This window comes from Lepidochelys kempii, chromosome 12 (genome assembly GCF_965140285.1).
Source record: "Lepidochelys kempii isolate rLepKem1 chromosome 12, rLepKem1.hap1, whole genome shotgun sequence".
In the NCBI taxonomy this organism is placed as follows: Eukaryota; Metazoa; Chordata; order Testudines; family Cheloniidae; genus Lepidochelys; species Lepidochelys kempii.
Window position 1 is genome coordinate 11,721,817 of NC_136391.1, and position 20,186 is coordinate 11,742,002.

General features: G+C 43.3%; 1 protein-coding gene and 1 pseudogene across 1 annotated transcript in view; both read left to right on the forward strand.

Annotated features, from left to right (window-relative positions):
* The first annotated feature begins 4,748 nt into the window (after positions 1-4,748).
* SLC12A4 (solute carrier family 12 member 4) overlaps positions 4,749-20,186 on the forward strand; it is a 75,283-nt gene continuing 59,845 nt past the window's right edge. Inside the window, exon 1 of the mRNA XM_073307579.2 lies at positions 4,749-4,973. Coding sequence (XP_073163680.2) covers positions 4,751-4,973 — 223 coding nt within the window. The 5' untranslated portion in view covers positions 4,749-4,750. The remainder of the gene's footprint in view (positions 4,974-20,186) is intronic.
* On the forward strand, positions 18,811-18,986 carry LOC140896577 (U2 spliceosomal RNA; annotated as a pseudogene).

Consider the following 20,186-nt stretch of genomic DNA (forward strand, 5'->3'; position numbering starts at 1 on the left):
ATGTTGTGTGTCAAGCAAAGTGGTGCTCTTGAGCCGAAGCGTACAAGGTGGTCTGTGTACTGTTCCTTTGGGAACAGCAGGCCTGATAATACTGTGAGTGTTCTGTGGATAAGGGGGCTGTACGATGCAGGGAATGCTCTGAGGGCTGGGTGGTGGGGTGTGCCTGTTGCTACCTGTACAGAGAGTGAGGCTTGCAGAGGCCTGGAAGGCAGTGCTTCTGCTGCCAGAGGAGAGGCTGTTAGTTGCAGAGACCACAGCAGGCACAGCCAGAACTACATCACACTAATGGCAGGGGGTGGGGTACTCCTGGGGAGCATTACACAGACCCAATTCCTCTGCAGAAGAAAGGGGAGAGGAGAAGGAAGCTCCTTGTCTGACTCTCCCTTCTGGCTACATGGGATGCCACAGATATTAAAGCTTGTCCTGCAATACCCCTCACTTTGTCACCAGGAGTCGAGTCACTACAATCCCTGTTGTTTTTTCTAGGACAGCACAGTTGTGTGGAACACCTCAAGCCTAATGATATTAAATGGAAGCCACACAATAGAAAAATGTGAACTTGAATAGAACAGTCACTTCTGATCATCTTCCTACTTTTCTGTAATATTCTGCTTTTGTGCCCTAGAGATTACCCTTTCTTCCTCCTTTCAAACTTCTGGGGCTAATCCAGCATCCAATGAAACATGATTATAGTTCTAATAACTACTTTAATTTTGTGTGAGACATGATTCAACCTCAAATTGAAGGGCTAGGGAAGAAAATTCTCCATTAGGCCAGGTATCCCATAATTGACAACTTTGGGATGCTTGCACTTTCGTGTGGAGCAGTTGATACCTGCCACTGTCATACACAGGATACTGGCTATATGGAACACTGTCACTGGCCTGATCTGAGGTGGTAATACCTGAGTTTCTAAAATCTACAGTAGGAGTGGATTTTCAGAAGTGCTCAGACTAACTGCTCCCAATGAAGTTGCTGGTAAAACTCCCATTGACTTCAACAGGGTCAATGAAAATCCCACTCTAAATATTCTAGATATTTTAAAATTATTGAGAAAATACATTTATCTGGCCAGAACTAGGGAAGTGAGAAGATGCTTCACAGCAAAACAAATGAAATGCCCCAAACCAAACACAGATACACTTCTGTTGTTTGTTAACACTGTGAAAAGATATAAATAAAATTTAGATGATAGAAAACTGTTTCCTTTCTCAGAAGCCTGTCTGATCACTGCTAGGGGGTGCAATTGTTCTGGCTTTCCCCAGAGGTGGCCCATCAATACATTTATTAAGTGAACTGAGAAACCTTCATCCCTCCTGGCAGCAGTCGCCATGGATCCTTAAACCCAGCTAATTAAAAGTAGAATAGTTATTCAGTTCTTGTGAACAAAGAGTTCTCCCTCTTGTTTGTCTCCCATTTCTGCTCACTACCAGTATCTTTTGACAAGCTGGACATTGCTCTGTTAATAATGTAAAATCCTGTTCCAGAAGGCAGGATGAGGTTAAAAAAACACCAAAAGGTTGGGTTCCTCTAAGATCAAGGCAGCAACGCTTTTACAGATCCAGACTAACATGGCTACCTCTCTGATCTAAGATCAGGAAATCTCTAAAATAGACCTTCTTCCGCTCTTCCTGCCCTAAGACTAGTGTTTCCCATGGGCTCCTGTGTAGCCTGAGAACTCTTTTGCTGTCTAATGGCAGGAACTAAAAAGTGCATTATTACAGAAAACTTAAATGGGCAATGAGTTTACAGAGTCAGATTCCTGACTGAGGAAGTCTTTTTAGCCCTAAATCTAAAATCAGGTTGGATTGAGCCAATAGAGAAAAGTCAACCATATAATCTCTTCCCCATTCTTTTCTGGTGACTTTATGAATTTTAAAGAATTTTAACCATTAATTTAACAACAATAAAAGAAGATCAAACCCTTATAAGGTCAAAGATAATTTCCCAAAAGAAGTGTGAATGCTTAAGTAGGGTGTTAATAGAGAGGCCTTATCATAGAATTTTCAATCTCGAAGCCATTAGAGGAACACTATCACTTAAAAATAAAAGTTCTCTAATACTTAAGTGAAAGATTAGGAAAAAAGAAGTTTTCTCTGTTTTGTTTGTTTGCTGACAGCACTTCTGGCAGTCAGTTTCCCTGTTTCCCCCATATAGTGAGTTTCTCAATTCTCTATTTGCTTGTGTGGGTCTTTCAGACTGCAAAATGGGAGAGGAAATATAAAAACATGAATGTGAAACCACCACAAATGACAGAAAAATATGGGGACAGGTCTAGTACAAAAAAAACTTTTTAAAATTTAAAATACACCAGATTTTAAATCAACAGTGTTCCTTTAATTAGCTCACTGCTGATAATCTGATTGAAATTCGGGATTAGAAGCAGAGTTTGGGTACAGAACCACCACTGTTTTCCTATCAGACACAATTTTAGGATTGCAAACTCTTGCAATTTTATCACCAGTCTTGCAATATTTGGTATTTTCTAAAGCCATGAGTCATGCGATTACGTGAGAATCTCAGCTTTCCTTTTAAAAGAAGTTTTTATCCCCAGCTGCAAAACTTTGAAAGACTCAAGCCCAGAAGGCAAATACAAAGAATCCACAATTTTAAAAAAAACCCAACTCATTATTTGTAAGATAATCATCTCTGTTTGTGGCCTGACTCATAATTTTTGAACATTTGAATGTAGGCAATACTGCTGCACTGTTCAGATTCAGCCATATTTACCAGTTCAGCACTAAAAGTGTTCCTGATACAGAATTTGGAGGAAAGAATACTGAGCAGCTCCATGGCTGTCCAGCAACATCCTCCCCAGCTATTGCCAATAACCCTTGCAAATTAAGGACCCCCTTTCTCCCCCCAGTTAAAGTCCTGGGGAGTAGGACCAATGATACTCCCACTGGCTGTAGCACTCTCTGCCTCCCTGGAGCTCAGCTGGGTCTGTTTAGCTTTTGCCTCCTGCTGATAGGTTCCATTTGGGGAGGGTTGGGCCGCAGGCATGGTTTTATCACTGGTTTGGCCCTACAGTAGAGCTCCAGGGGGACACAACAGTAGTAGAGTCTGTTCTCCACAGCAAGAGGAGTTCTGTTCCCTATTTAGACAGGGAAGCTGTGAGACTTGCAAGCAAACCGGCTTAGCTTGCTTGTCTCCTGCTTTCCCCAAACCACCCCCCTTAGGTTCTAGGGCAATTACTCTACTGATCTGAAAAATCAGCCCAGTAGAAGGGTTATTCTTGTCCTGTCTGTCCCAGGAGCCTCTATTTAGCAGAGAAGACTAATTCCTTTCCCTCTCTTTGACTGTCTCAGGTCTAGCTGCAGGAAAAGGAAAAATGTTAAGTTTCTGAGGTGCCTGGGCCTGCTGTAGGGGTGCCCCTTCTCCCCATTGGACTGCCAGGCCGAGGCTTCCCCTGGCTATAACCATACCCCTGGATGTCTTTTCTGCAGGAAACAGAGAGTCTGTAATGCAATATAGCAAGGCGGTGAACAGGTGCTCTTTGACCCTGTCAGTGGGCATTGGGGTGAAGGGGGTGCTCTGGCAGAGCAGAGGGGAAGACATTGCTTCTAAGTGTTCCCCTGCTTTAAGTGGTTTATCTGGCTTTGTTGTGCTTTGCTGGGGTAATGGGCCCCTTTGCCTCTCTCCTGAAAAGGGGATGGAGAAGGGAAAAGGCCCATCTTCATCAGTCCTGCCATAGTTGAGTCACTTTGCCTGCTGCCCTATGGCTTTGACTTCTCCTTGTCTCCCCACCTCTGCCCTGACCCCTTTTACTGCCCCTTCCCTTCTCCTGCCAAAACCCTGCTTGTCTTCCTTTAGACCCTTTTCTTTCCACTCTGCTCCCACTTTAGCATTGCTGAATGGCATCCCCACTCCCAACCTGGCATGGCTGAGTGGGGTCCCTCAAGTCCCTTCCCCTCTCCCTATTGCTCTCAATCTCTCTCTGCTTAGTGCAATTCCTCCCACAGCCCTCTTGCAGAATGGAGTCCCCCCCAAATCCTCCACCCCCTATTACTGAGTGGAGGGCCCCCCTCCAAATTCCCCTTTCGCTTCCCTCTATTACTGGGTTGAGTCCTGTCCCAAAGTTCACTCCTCCTCCTCTTTCACCCACCTCGCAGAGTGGAATCCCCCCAAATCCCTGCTACCCCTCACAGTATGGAGCCCCCAAATCCCCTCCCCCTCCCAGTCACAGCGTGGAGCCCCCCAAATCCCCTCCTCCCCCTCACACAGTGGAGTCCCCCCTCACAGCAAGGAGCCCCCCCCAAATCCCCTCCTCCCCCTCACACAGTGGAGTCCCCCCTCACAGCAAGGAGCCCCCCCAAAATCCTCTCCTCCCCCTCACACAGTGGAGTCCCCCCTCACAGCAAGGAGCCCCCCCCATCCCCTCCTCCCCCTCACACAGTGGAGTCCCCCCTCACAGCAAGGAGCCCCCCCCCCAATCCCCTCCTCCCCCTCACACAGTGGAGTCCCCCCTCACAGCAAGGAGCCCCCCCCCATCCCCTCCTCCCCCTCACACAGTGGAGTCCCCCCTCCCAGCAAGGAGGCCCCCCCCAATCCCCTCCTCCCCCTCACACAGTGGAGTCCCCCCTCCCAGCATGGAGGCCCCCCCCAATCCCCTCCTCCCCCTCACACAGTGGAGTCCCCCCTCCCAGCATGGAGCCCCCCCAGTCCCCGCCCCCTCGCCGTCGCAGAGTGGAGACCCCTGAAGCGGTGGCGGGCCCGGGCTGCCGAGAGGAAGTGACCGCACGGGGCTGGAATGCGCCGCTGGCTGGGGAGCGCGTCCCGCCCGGCTGGCAGCGACCCGCGGCGCCGGAGCTGCGAGCGGGGCCCCGGCGAGATGCCGCACTTCACCGTGGTGCCGGTGGCGGACCAGGCGCGCGGGGACTACGACAGCCTGGAAGGGCTGAGCTGGGTGGACTACAGCGAGCCGGGCGGGGCGCGGGGCCCCGCCGACCCCTACGACACCGCCAGCTCCGAGGGTGAGTGGGGCGAAGTTCCCCCAACTTCCCCGGCCGGCCGGCCGGCCTCGCTCCTCCCGGCGCAGCAAGGGACGGGGCGCGGGCTGGGGCGTCTCATAGAATATCAGGGTTGGAAGGGAGCTCAGGAGGTCATCTAGTCCCACCGCCTGCTCAAAGCGGGGCCAATCCCCAGGTTTTGCCCCAGACCCCTAAATGGCCCCCTCCAGGATTGAACTCACAACCCTGGGTTTAGCAGGCCACTGCTCAAACCACTGAGCTATCCCACTCCCCTGCGCTGTATTTGGATAGAGGTCCAGAGCTCCCCCCCTGCCAGTGCCAATATGAATGGAGGGGACTGTTGTCAGGATGAGCACCGTGTCCCGGGGACAGGCGATTCCTGTCCCCGGCAGACAGAGGGTGGTGTCGCCTTAGAGGAGAGGCTGTGCGCCTGCAAAGCCTAGCTGCTGGCCTGGGACCATGTCTAGTTACATCAGCTGACGCTGGACGCTCCAATTCTCCTGTCCTGGTATTGAGAGAGTGAAACAGTTAAAAACCCCAACCCCTCACGACTCACCTCCACTAGCCAGCGGGTGGCCTGTTAGCAGCTCTTTAAAATCTCGTTTCCTCTCTTTAAAAGAGAAGTGAATGGGACTGCTCCTGTTACAGTGTGTATGGTAACACCCATTGTTTCATGTTCTCTGCATATATAAAAACTCCCCACTGTATTTTCCACTACATGCATCCGGATGAAGTGAGCTGTAGCTCACGAAAGCTTATGCTCAAATAAATTGGTTAGTCTCTAAGGTGCCACAAGTCCTCCTTTTCTTCCTGTGAGTAAAGTTACTCATTGCTTGAGTGTGGGCAGGATCATTGTCTGCTCTCTTTCAGTCTTCCTGCTGTGCCTATTATAATAGGACCCTGATTAGGCATTGGGCCTTTTGGCCACTATAGTAACACAAAATATTTTAAGGAAGCTAAGACAACAGTAAAAGAGTCATACAGTAATGGAAATGGTTCACAGATTTGTACATGCTTATTTATTGTTGCTAACTAAAAAGTTATGTGGATGGAATATTTGAATCTGGATTTTCAAATCTTTCCTTACCACTGTTGGCAAATCTGTCTGTAATAGTGAGGCTTGTGATGTTATACGACATTGTAAAGATTTACTGGGTGAAAACTCTTGCCTAGGAACAGTGACTAAACATTCTAGCCTTTTGTATGTAGCCTAAGGATGCAATAAAAAAAAACTAGGAGGAGTCTGGTGGCACCTTAAAGACTAGCAGATTTATTTGGACATAAGCTTTCGTGGGTAAAAACCCCACTTCTTCAGATGCATGGAGTCAATGCAATGTTAGTACAGAATGTGAAGATCAATTCAGATGTCACATTTTTGTCTTTAAACTGACTGGTGATGAAAGTTATTTTTGTTCTGTTTTCTTAGACATGACCTGATGTAATTGTGTAATGGGCTATTATCTAGAAGTGGTTTTTAAAATTAAATAATATGCTGTGGCTTACCACGAAATAGTAGTTATGGCTAGCCTGTCTGTGTTGCACTGACATTCAGCGAGAGAGAAGAAATAATTTTAGTTACAGTGGTTTTTCTCTGACGCAAAAAGACTGTATGGCCCTGCAATTAAAAAGCTAATCCGTCCTTCTGCTCCTGGCCCCATTCCTTCCCCCTCAAAACAACTTTTGCTCTCAGTCACTTGTTGTTACTTTTTGTTTTGAAAATTAAGTTTCTTAATGAGGGAGATTGTAGAATTTATTTTATGGCCTAATCCTGCACATGGAAGGATTTTTCATGATTTGTGATGGGAGTGTTAAAAGCTGACATGAGTAACTATTTAAGTGCTCTCAACTAAATAAACTCACGATAGAAACTATAGCTAAATAATCTAATCTCATGTTACTGTTAGCTTTTCCTATTGTGGTTATGTACTCTCATTCCTTTGGTCTGACAGCTATTTTTTAATGTAAAATCAGTGCTTAAATAATGTAGCAAATACTCTGTGCATTGTCTCTGGGCTACTTTTACAGTTGCTTCTGTTAGGCATGCTTCTGTTAGGCATAACTGCATCTTATTAACAGTTAATTTAGTTAAAGAAGGCCATCTCTTAAGGAGGAGGGGCCTACCCTGGGGGCTGATGGTGGGGAAATAGAATTTTAATTAGGCTACTGTTAACTGGTTGCTGATGTCACTGTTTAGCCTTTGTGGATGTTTCACTGTGACTTTTAAAAGGAAATGGAATTTAAAAGATCCAGGGTGCATGACCAAAGTGGCTACAACAACCCTGCAAGCAACAATGGAATTTTAGACAGGCAAAACAAATAATAATCTAGCTCTATAAGTGATCAAAACAGTGAGGCTCCAGATGCAAGTGACCTTTGCATTCCAGTGTGCCAGACCAGGGTGTGTTGTAATATCTGTGCACACTTCTGAGATGCTTAATTAGTGTGCCATTGTAAAATGCCTTCAGAAGTAAAAATTCTTTCACATGTATAGCAGGGGGATCTCCATTCAAAAACTTGTTTCTCTTGTTGAACAGCTTGCTAGACAGGTGGGTCGGTGTCTGCTGGACTAGTTCTTAATCCTGAAAACCTTCACTACTAAAGGCCCTATGTGCTTTTTAGGGATTATCCTTCTCCCGCAAAAATATATTTAAGGAATTAACCCATAAAATGTATTAGTCCTTTAGGCCTTGTCTTCACTGGGCAAAAAAGTGTGTTCTTACCTCATGTTAATGTGTGGTAACTGACATGAGGTAAAATCCAAGTGAAGACCAGGCAGTTTGTAGTTTTAGCATGAGTTAGTCTATGGGGTAGTGGAGCCTTGCTTGTACCTTCTCCACAGGATGGAGCAATTGATCACTTCCTGCGTCCATGTTGGGGCTGAGTAGGAATAACCTCTAGGACTACTAGGAGTTACTGCTCCATTTGGGTAGTGAAGGGAAGAGAGCCCAGGCTTTTGGCTGTGTCCATCTTGCTGCACTTAGCCACTGCTGACGTCCTGAAGGCAACTTCATTTCCCATTTGAAAAAAACCCCAGCTGTCTGTCCTGCATACTGGCAGGCTGATGCATTGTGGCCCTGGGTGTGTTGCTTTTTAGACTGTTACACAAAAATGTGCCAAAAGGGCTACAGCTGACTTACATATATTCTGAAGCTGACAAATGTCTGGCGAAGGTTCTGTGTTAATATGTGTTGTGCTTCAGCAATATTTTTTTGTTTTGTTTTTAGCTGTAACGTTTTCCATTTCTGTATCCCCCTTATAGTATTTATATGGGCTGGGTCACATCAGCAGGGCATAAAGATGATGAATGGCCTTGCTACCTCTACTGACATGCTAGCGCCTTTCCTCCGGACCCACAGCTTGGAGGCTTGAGGAAGGGGGAAAGGCTTCACTTCCCATCTCCCAGTGATCTCCAACCTTGTAGTTAGGGCCTGGGAAGTAAAGACCCACTTACTACTACTGTTTTCTGGGCCCAGCAAAGGGAAACTCCAGGTCTGGGGAGAAGTCACCTAGCCCTTTTTGCTCCTGCTGGGTTCCATCCTTTTGTGGTTGCGCAGAAGAGACAACAACTCCCTTTGTCTCTTCTCTGCTTCCAAGTGCCTCCCTCCAGCTTAATGTAGAGGTGTAGGGGAGCATCCAGTGGATGGGGAGTGCCAAGTAACAAGGCACATGCTGAGTGAGGGAAGCTCCCGTGAAAGGCTGGCAGTTCCAGCAGGAAACCTGTGAAAGGGAGCTGATTGGAACTGAGGGGAGAATTGGGCCCGCAAGGAATGTTCCAGGGTGTTCCGTGGCAGTTGTGAGTATGGATTGTGAGTAGGATGCTAACAGTTGGTGGGAGCCGTGATGCCAGATAGGATGTTATACTTTTGTGTAACTGGAATGCGTCACTTTACAATTTTAGTTGGTGATTGTCCCCAAAGTGTGTGTGTTGTTATATGGGCAATCCATGAATATGTGGAGGGGTTGTCTGGCAATAAGTGTGCTGGCACGTTGTCCATTTCCTCTATGTGGCCCAGTGGAATGATCCCTGCCACCAGGGCTAGAGTGGTGAAAACTAAGTACAGTTATTTTTGTGAACCTCTTGCTTTGGCAGCTTGCTTGTAAGAGCCATATTTAAATGCTGCTCCAGGTAGCTCAGTTTGACTGATCACGTGGATGGCCTAAAATGCAAGTTATGGTATGACGTTATCAGGGTAATGCTGACTCTCAACTATAGTAATATTGAAATAACGGAGAAAAAACACTGGCTTTGGCTTTCAGAATATTCCTTGAACACCTGTCTCATGCTATAATACAGCTGTGAGACTTCGTGAGTCTGGGAGAACTTAATTTGATACCTTCCCTCCCTCAGTCCCTGTCTGTTTGCTTCATGGGGTTTTTTTGCTTTTGAATGTTTTATTTTGTTTTTTATGGGATGTGTTGCCATCTTATGGTGGTATAGCATTTCAACATTACAATTTCTTGGCAACACTAGTTATAAGCAAATAAACAAAGTGCAACACAAGTAATGCATTTTAACAAAAATATTTAACACGTGATTATTTAATCCTAACAATTGGTTAAATACTCACTTGTAAATAAAATAAATCCCTCTCACTGTTTGTGACTAACCATGACACCTTCCTTCATTTGGAGGAGGGATGTAAATGTGTGAGCCCTGCTTTGTGTGTCAGCAAGAGTAAGAATGCACACTTGGTATCCTTTCAACATTTGAGATAAAGCTGGTGGCTTGGTAGGGGGCTCATTTAAAAAGGGGCAAAGAAATGGTTTGAAAGATGATAAAACTTCTATTTTAAAGCTGATCTTTCATAAAGATTATTACTCTTCCCAGTCCTCAGAAGGCTGAGCTGTTCATCTCTGTGACGTGCTTGACTTCTGCCAACACAAGTCTGACAACTTCAGATATGTGCTCTGTAGGAAGCTGTTTATCTTTCAGTGATGTGTGTGGAATCAAGACTAATAAGCTTTGTGTCGCTGACCTAGTTTGGGCAGTGACCAACTCTGGTTTTGCCAATGCACTTTCATGCTTATTTGCCAGTTGTATTACAGCTTTTGTTGAATCCATGGAACTCAATGAAACAGTCCTGTAACCAGCCTGGAGCCCTCTCCTCCAGAGATGGCAGGCCAGTAGTAATCTTACATGTTGTATTAATGTGTGGGCTGGTTGGTTTTTTTGTAGTAATAGGTTATGGTGGCCTGATACAATACAAAGAACTTTGTTGCAAGCTGTTTTTTTTTTTAATGGTTGGGGGAACGGGAGGGTGAAATGATGATACCAAGACCATATATTTTCACTTTTATCTTTCCCCCAAACAGGTATTTTTTAAATATCTGATGACAATATTTGCTTTTAAATATAGGTTAAATTATTGAAGTAACAGCTCTTAAAACTTGGAACGCAGCTCATGTAAAATGTGTATGAAATTCTTATAGTGTATGTAGCATTTTTTTCATTCCAGAAGATTCCAAAGACTTGACCCTTTGGCGAAGTCTGGAGACAGGGGAAAAATTGGCCTTTGTAATAAAACTAGACATCTTAACTAGTGTGTACCCACAGAGTCTTTCTTATATACATACATAAAAGAGCATGACTGAAATTCAGGTATTTTAGGGGCTGAGAGTAGCAGCCATATGGATAAACAGAGTCCAGTCCCCACACAAATGTGGTTTTTGGCTAAATGAAGAGGCAACCCTATTTTTACACACTTACTCTTGTCATTCTTCATGTTACTCGAAAAATATAGAATGAAGCCAAACAGGAGGGCGTTGGGGAAGATTCTAGGAAGCAGCTCTACAGGGAAGCAGAGTGAAATAACTTTGGAATGTGGAGCACAGTGTTACTTCTAGTAATGGTGGAGCTGACTCCTATGTGATTTCTTTACCACTGTCCAGAGATAAATGCTACTGGGCCTTTGTCTAAATTTACCTACTTTTCAGAGATAAAGGGCTGAATAACTCTGCCAAGGAAATCACTTCAACTCACTTTCTTGGTGTCTCCATTTGTTAAGTGGGGATAATGATGCCATGTAAGGTGCTTTAAAAGTCTCAGATGACAAATATAATGTGAGTTCTACGAAATGTTTATTATGTAAACCCTTGGATCAAAGAAGTTGAGATATTTCCAACCTGATGCTTTGATCTGGCTCACCTCCTCCAGCTACAAATACAATATGAATGTGATGCAGAGCCACGCTGTGTTTAGGTGCCAGAGTGATAAATACTGTAGAACCACCTTGTAAACATCCATCCAGGATATAAAATAACTTGTAATGGAAACTGAGAGTCTGAGACTAGATTGTATGCGGTTGAACTAAAAATCTCTCTGCTCTTTATGAAGTCAAGTGTATGGTCCGGCTTATGGGCAGATGGCAGTTACTATAGCAATGGTACCAAACTCAGGATGCAACATTCAGGTGCATAGGTCTACAGACTTATGCTGATAAAGATAGGATTGTGATATGTGGAAAATGGAAAGACTGGAGAAGGGCTTCAGGACTTACCCAAAAATTGAACACAACTGAATATAGTGGAGGAGAAGGCGTATTCGTTCTTCTTCTGGTTCAGACAATCTCAAATAAATTGGTTAGTCTCTAAGGTGCCACAAGTACTCCTTTTCTTTTTTCTGAACGCAAAGATACTGCCCTGAGATTCTCATGGGAACCCCATGTAGGGTTGCCCCAGAAGACTTGTCAGGTTTCTGAAGCTTTTCAGTAGTTTGCACTTTGTCATGCTTACTCTCTCTATATAGCTGCTTACTTTAAAAAAACCATGCCCTGTTTAGCCTGTTTTATACGCCTCTCACATATGGCTTCTGATTTCTGTGGCGCAGTAGCTGAGGCAGCTGCAGCTGTGGTACACTGAAGGACTCCCTTTGCCGGCTGCCAGCAGAATCCTTAGCTAAATTTAGAAGAACCTGTGCCTTTTTCTGGATTCTCTGGAATTTAAGTAATTTGGAAGTATCTAGGAAAGATTGTTCTGATGCGTCAACATTAGTTAAAAACAACCCTCTCATATGTCTGTTGGGGTGTGTGCAGTGTAAAACAAAAACTTCACTGCTCAATGTTTATAACTGTGATTAGAAAGCTTAGCAAGGATATGTAGAGAAATGGATTTTCTAGTTGATTTTTATCCACAAATGACGACTGTCAGTGATTTGCTGACTAATGAATGTTTCAAACAAGAGAGGTCAGACTCAGAGAGGTTCTTTAAATGCTGAAGCAGTGGGAAATTTACATCAAACAGAATACTTGTTCAGGGATCCTAACTCAGCTACTGGTATCCCCAACTTGTCTTTTCCCACTTAATCTCTGCTTCATATAAAACTTTATTCTGTCTTCCCTCTCTCCCCCAGCTTGCCAGTGTTTGGCTTCATTAAAAGTAAACAGTAGCATCCTTTCTCCTTTTCCCCACTCCAACAACTACGTTTCATGATTATGGTTTTATTGATCTTTTAAAACTTGGCTTTCACATGAAGCCCCATGCTAAGTGGAGATTAAGACACTTTGCAGCCCTATTGGCCAGCAAATGCAGCCAGGCATAAACACCATTCACTCAAGTTTTAAAAAAAAAACCTACTGCTCATTATTTTCTTTTTTAGTGTGCGTAACGGAATGGGGGACACTCAGTGTCACAGAGAGATAAAGACACTTTGTGGTAAGTTCTTTTTAAATATAAAACTCCAGGAACAAGCTAAAAACTTAAATTTATCTTGACAAAGTCATTCAAGATAGCTTTCCCAAATTTAATAAGCAGATTTTTTTTTTGTAATGCAGTAAAGCAAATACCACTGTTTCTGTTAGTGCAACAGACTTATTTGATCAATGGGTTTTTTTTTTTTTTGTATTTCTGTTTGATTTGGCTGGCAACATCTTTATTTCTTAATTGTTCCTCTTTAATAGTGAGCTGAACATGAATAGTGATGGATACAATTTGTTTGTTCTCTGTCTTCCTTATGACAGACTAGTGAAAGGTATCAATGCTATTGTTGTATTATAGTTTTCCCCTCTTGTTATTCCTCAGGAAACATGTATTTTGCCATGTATGTAGAGAACTGTGTACAATTAGTTCTGCCAGCTGTGGTAGACATTATTTGAGTGTTTATGGCATATTAAGAGAGACAGGATGGGTGAGGTAATATCCTTTATCGGACCAACTTCTGAGGGTGACAGTGACAAGCTTTTGAGCTATACAGAGCTCTTCTTTAGGTCTGCTTATGGTATATGCAGTCAAGTAAATTCTTCCAGAACTAATGCTTTTGAAGCAGGTAGCAAGACAGAATGCTGTATGTGAGTATTCTAAGTCTTGTAACTTAATTAATTTGTGAATGTCTTTTCTCCGTCCTCTTTTTAATGTGTAGTAGTTTTCTAATGTTCAATTAAAACACTATGGCTCAGTTTCAGACAAGAATGTATTTTAACCTTCTAGATTGCAGTGTCAAGTTTTCTCTATGAAATAACTTGCCTTTGCAAATATTTACAGTGTAGAGGTCTTGGTGTATGAGGCTTTTCTTTAGCTATCAGATTAACTGTAGGAAGCAAAAAAAAAATCCTCTCAATTGATGTCTTAATTTATAATTTCTAAATTCTACATCCCTAACTCCTTAAGAGTATGGACTTGTCCTCAGTATAAAAAAAAATTGGGGAAACTTTTTAAAGATATTCCCATGACTGTTACAACATCACCTGTAAATTGCCTATCATAATCTTATTTCTGTATGTTTTCTGGTTAATAAATTTTTTCATTATAATTTAAGCACTACTGGTAACTGTTGAGGACTAGATTCAATGACCCTGTTGAAGAGAATAAGGAATCTTCATAGTAGTCCAAACAGCCATATTTGCTTATTCTACAAATGCTTTATTGGCTGTATAGAGGAGTCCTCAAGTGATTTTTGTATGCAAAATAGCAGCAACACTACAAAGGCATCATGCTATGGGGAGGGGTTTGTTCTACAGAATATCATAAGTAAGGGAATCTCTTGCCAGGTGTGTGAAACTGCTTCCAGTCACTAGCCCATTTACATGAATCTATCAGACTACACTTTATAAATGTATGTAAAATATGTTAAATTGGGCATAAGATTTTTTTTTTGGTATAGTTTTTATCTTGCATACTTCAGAATCTTTTATACGTGTGCTAATCTTTCTGCCTCACAATTAATCCCAGTTGTTATGGAACAAAATCACAAAAGACCAACAGCAGGAACAACAAAAGCTTCAGTTTCTTAGAGATGGGCTGCTCTTTAACATCCACGTTCCAAACTTTGCACTTTGCGGTAGTCGCTCAGATGGACTGTGGTTTTGGCTCCTTTCAAGCCAATTACCAAAAGAGAAGTCTACAGCATTTAGAGCTCGGATACACTAGAGAGTTTACAGCGGCGCAGCTGCACTGCTGCAAACTGTCTGATATAGCCGCTCTAAGAGAGCTCTCTCCACTCCAGCCCCTGTGAGCGGCAGAAGCTATGTTGGTGGGAGAAGCTCTCCCATCCACATAGCACTGTCTAAACTGGACTGATGATGTCATTCACCCCCCTGAGCAACATAATTTATGCCGATAAAAGCTGTTGTGTAGACATAGCCCTAGCTCTTTGCTGCAGTGTTGTTGCTAATGGTAGGTGTACCTTGGGGAAAAAATGTTGTTATATAATGCATTTCTCCTCCTCCATGCATGAAACGATGATTCTGTAGATCCTACAGAGTGAATATGTATTACTTTAAGTATTTCTGCTCCCAGTCTGTTCACAGACTTTGTTCTTTAGCAGGTTTGGTACATGTTAGTGGAGTTTGTGGATACTACTGTCACAGTTCAGGGCAACTGCACCTGTATTTCCCCTCATTGGTTCATCAAGGCCACTCGATTTCAGCTCCCCAGCTGTTGGCTTTCTTGGGTGGAGACCTCGTCTTACTCCCTTCTGACTGAGGTACTTCCTGGCTGCACAGTTCCCTGCCTTTACTGTGTTATTCTCTGCAGAGACAGGCTGCTTACTTTCTTTTCAGAGATGGTTAACAGGTGTAAGTGCTCCAGTTATAAGTTAGCACACAGTTCTTTCTGTGCAAACCTCTTTTATTCTTAAGATAAAAGCACTACAAAGCTACATGCATGTTAATCAGCTTACTAGACACCATCTCAGCATAGGCTCTGGAAGGAGCAATCCTTCAGCACCCTAGCTACAGGGTTTCCTTTGTAGTCAAAAGTTCATCACAGCTTCAGCTCAGAACTAGCACCCAGTCTATGGGGCCTCCGTAGACCCAGGCTTTCCAACCCTACTCTAAGGATTGGGGCGCTCCGTGGACCAGGGATAATGTCCATTGCTAGGTCAGGAAGAAGGAAATGAGCCAATTTAAAACCAGGCTATTTATCCAAAAATCCTTTTAGGCTCTTGGTCACTGGAGAATCCAGTTTGAACTGTCTTGCTCTCTGGAGGGGGGGTGTGTGTGTGTGTTCGTGCGCGCACACTGATAACAGAGGAACTATATTAGCATCCCCCTCCTCCTAGAGAAGGGACTTATAATTCCACAATAACACGTACAGTTTTAATACAACGGACCCCCTGATTCAATAAGGTTTAACTTTATTGAATTAAGTTCATTCAGGATGTTGCAGGAGACTGTTACACCTACTGCTTATCAATATAATTCTGTAAGCGGCAGAATGATAATCTGTTCTCTTGTGGACTTCAAGTTATCTACCTTGATCTCCTTACTGGAAGTTTGTCTTTATATTTTTTGTGTACTGATCTATATTTGTAGGGTTTTTTTTTAGTAACTGCCACCTAATTCAGTGGATTCTGGCCCCTGCTGTGTGGTAGTGGTTTAACTTTTGTAATCATGACCAGTGTGGGGCTTGGAAGTACCAACCGACCTTTTCCCTGCACCCCTGTTTGTCAGTATATGCCTTCCTTGAAGGACAGCTGCCTAGAACAGTGTGAGGAATCCATTTCCATGGAAATATATGGCACTACAAAATGTCATGATGAGTTTCAGATGATCTTTTAATCATTGTTCCGCTCTGTATGCCCACAGGCATATATTTGCTTGGCCGGCAGAGTGGAAAATTAAGTGGTAGCAGCCTTAAGAGCGAAAGGCTAAATTATTAGTTTTTGCATGGATGTATGGGAAAGGATTTTCTTTTTGATACCACTTGCAGGATTCTGAGGTCTTTGCTTGACTTAAAAGCTATTGCTACAGTTGCATTTGTCTCCAGCTTGTTCCAAAGTTGCTTTGATTGATAACCATGCTAAGTTGTACACACACCTCAAGGCTCATTACTGCATGATGTCTAAACCAGTGCTGAGCATTTGTCACCATTGTCACACTAATATACTATTATGTACTATTATAGGAATGAGGAGAAATAGTGTTGTAGGTATTTGACAAATGCTGAATTTTTACCACTGATCGCTGTACTAAGATGGACATGACAAGAAGGATGGTCTGGTGATTAGGGCACTAATTTCAGACTCCAGAGTCCTTGCTCTACCACAGTTGTGCTGCGCTATGCAAGGTCCGTGCTACCACCAAAAGAGATGGTGGAGACCAAAAAGCAGTGTGTGGAATTTTAAAAAGGTGTGGAAATTATGGGATGTGGAAAGCATTATGGGATGGAGAAAGTGGAGTGGTGGGAACTTGATCATAGCTCTCAGAAATCCCTGGGCGAACCACTGGTATCTCACAAAGCGCTGCAAAAATGTCCCACAAGGCATTGAGCCGGATGGCAGTGTGGTTCACACAGGGATACCTTCCCCTGATGCATTGCATTTTACGTCGATGCAAGCACTCATGGTGAGTAAGTGCAGTGTCGGTGCAAGCACCCAAGTATGCACATGCCGAAGTGATATACAAAGGTCAGCAGCTGAACACAGACGTAACTCGCATTGACAGAACTTTGTGTTGTTGACGTGGCCTCAGATGTTAACACAGCTTATCAACATGTGTTTAAAATATAACTTTTTTCCCAGTGAAGACAGGGCCCTTGGATTTCAGTGCCTCATCTCTGAAATGGGGATAATAGAGCTTTTCTAACACTTAAGAGGTATTGAAGATAAATCCGTTAGAAAAAGATAGAATCCAGATGTCTCAGTCTTATGGTTTCATACTGCTGCCCATCACCATAGTATCAGAGCAGCTTCAATGTAAATTCAGTAGTCACAGTGAAGTGGATTTTACGGCGTCTCCATCACTTCTGTTATTTTAAGGGGGGAAAGAAATCTCGGCTGGGGGTGGGGGCAGGCTTAGAGTTTGTATTTTGGGTCTTATTCCTTTTTTTCTTTTGGTGTGGGTTGATTGGGTAAGAGGGGGTGTCAGTGGTGAGTGCCCATTCTTATGGCGGAAAGGATTTTTTGAAGATGATAGTTTTGCAGTGTTTCCTAAACACTCTGGATTTGCCTGATCTCCTCTAGAAATTTGTTCTATAGTTGAGTCCCCTCCATCGAGAATGCTTTGTTCCCAGATCTCACATACTTTGTCCTGGTGATGTGCATTGTCCCAGAGGAGTGCAGCTGTTGTGTTGGTTCACAGATCAAAATTTGGTCTTCAGTATAACTGGGGCTCGATCCATTAATTGCTTTGAAAACTAGGACTGAAGTTGACTGGGAGAGATTCAATAGCAGTGCGGGCCATGTAAATACCTCTGATAAATAGATGAAGCAGATATGTGTTTAAATAATACAGTATATTCGTTCTACTGACGACTTTAGCTTCTCTTTTATCACAGATGAAAGAGGTCACACTTTCCCCCTACAAACCAGCTGCCACTCTCCATCTTTTTGAGATCCCTACTTACAGCCCAGTGCTTTTTCTTATTCATTTTTTATTAAGCAGTGTATGAGAAGTTACTCCTGTGTATGAGAAGTTACTTAGGGCATCAGATGTTGTCCGAAAAAATATATCTTTAGGGGAGTCAGACCATTGTAATTTTGCCTTTCATCTCCATTTCAAAGACAAAATGCCATTATTACATGCCATTTGAAGTAGTTTATTTTGCTGAGCTACGGTAACTTTCCGAGAAGGCAGACTTGTTGAGGCTTGCTATTGCATACTTTAAATTGCTGATTGCAGTAAGAAACAAATTTTATACCTAGGAGCCACACACTTTTATAACAGCCCCACCTTGTGCTGAGAGCCTGTCTGTGCTTCCAAGCTAAACAGCCTTGAACTTGGGCAGTGTATGCAAAGACCATCTCCACAGAAACTCAGGGTGTTGCCCAGGTAATCAGTGGATCATTATTAAACCAGACCTCAAGATATGCAGTCTACCTTTTGTCTTTCATAAGGCACTCCACAAGCCCTGTCAAATTCCAGTCTGGTAATTCTGTCTTTCAAATGCCTTCTTCGGCTTCTAGTCTATTAACTTTTTGGCCTAGATTGTCACTTATCTCATGCGGCGCCTCATGGTCTCGGACACCATCCGATGGTCCAGGGACATCTATATCGAGCACATCACCGGCCACCGACAGTACCAGGAGGAGTGAGCCGGTACGACACTGTGCACACACTGTGGGAAAGAGACTGAGAGGCCTTCCCCATCGGACCGTATGAACTGGAACCGTAAGCCCGCTGAACATTAAACCCCACCAAATGAGGGTAGACCCATCCCCACCCCCATATTCACTCACTATACCCAGCATACCGAACGTAGCTGTTGTGTGGATAACTTACCCCATATCTCGATGTCTGTACTCTGACCGGTTAAACTTTTCACCCAGTCGGGGAATTTGCAGATTATTATGTGATCCTTGCTCCACCAGCTCCTAAATCGAATTTTGCACCCCTTGATAATCTGTACCTTATCCCCTGACGACCAGAAACTCCTATGCTTGAACTCTGTACCGTTCCTTATTTCAACATTACCTCTAATAAAATTATTAAATCTGTTCTTATCAGTTTAATATCTGATACGTCCTCTATCTGAGGACTATATATTAAATGGATTTTTGAAACAGGGAGATGGAATAGGAGCTTGCTCCATCCACTCCACGCATCGACCTGGTATTGCAGTACGTCCAGGAACGGTGCACCTCCCCCCTGGGGAGACTATTGTGGTTGAAAAACAGACTCAGTTGAACTCTGCCCTTTAAACCCGTCTTCACAACAGTTTTATTCTCAAGCATTCAGTCTCTTGGCTTATTTATCAAAATTTCTGTTGTAATTTTGTGAGTCCAGAGAGGTGAGGTGTTACTAGAGAATTATTTAAATTGCTGTGTGCTAAATAGCTGCTGTTTAACTCCAGCTGTGGCCTTCATTTAAAATGGTGTGTGAAATCATCTCTGTATAGCTTGTATATAAGTTTAAATTTGAAAAGAACTTTGGGATGAATACTGCTCCCGTGACAAAAAGCCCAATTATAAAGTTATGCTACCCGAGCCACAAGCATCCATTGCCAAAGGGCTGCAGCTTTTTGTTGAGAACCAGGCGCTCCTCTGAAGATGGAAGAGCTGGCAAGGACCTAAAATGACCAGCCTGGTGGTAGAAACCTCAGCATTTAAACAGGTACTTTATGCAGAGAGAGAAAGCTAATAGTAATAAATCATGGGTGAGCATCAGTTGGAGCAGTATCCATTCCACTTGTCTTCTGTAAGGCTCATATATTTAGCAGTCAGTCTGGTAGCTTAATTAAAAAAAAAAAACTTCCCTTGATGGTCCTGGCTGGATGAATCTTATTCAAAACAAATTATTATTAATTTATCCTGTGGTGGGGATGCTTCCCTGGTGGTTTATGTGGAATGGTTTAGGATTAGAGCCACTATGTAAATGTGAACTGTTATTTGAGTGCTTAAGACTGCACAGAGAATTTATAATCTGAACTTGGTGAGCTGGACCTGCTTCCTGTAGTGCATATGAAATATGGTGTTCTTCCCTCAGAACATCTTTGCTAATTATGGAGTGCTCCCTGCAGTTTCCCGTTAGCTTGGCTGGCTACAGTGAACAATCTCTTCTAGATGTTAATTGGCACAAAATGTAACAAGGATTAGCTAAAACAATGTTTTCCGCTTTGGAGGAATAGTAGTGAGCAGCTACTCCATTGTCCAATTTATATAACTGGATTGCGAATCTGAGGTTACTGATGGGTTTTTTTTTTCTTTTGGTCATATAAAAGGGAAAATACAGACAGCTTGGGGAAAGACTGAAACAATTTTATTAAAAAAATTCCAATATCTCAGTCTACTATGATGGAAAATACATTTTTCTGATTGGAAATAATAGGACTGGAAGGGACCTCAAG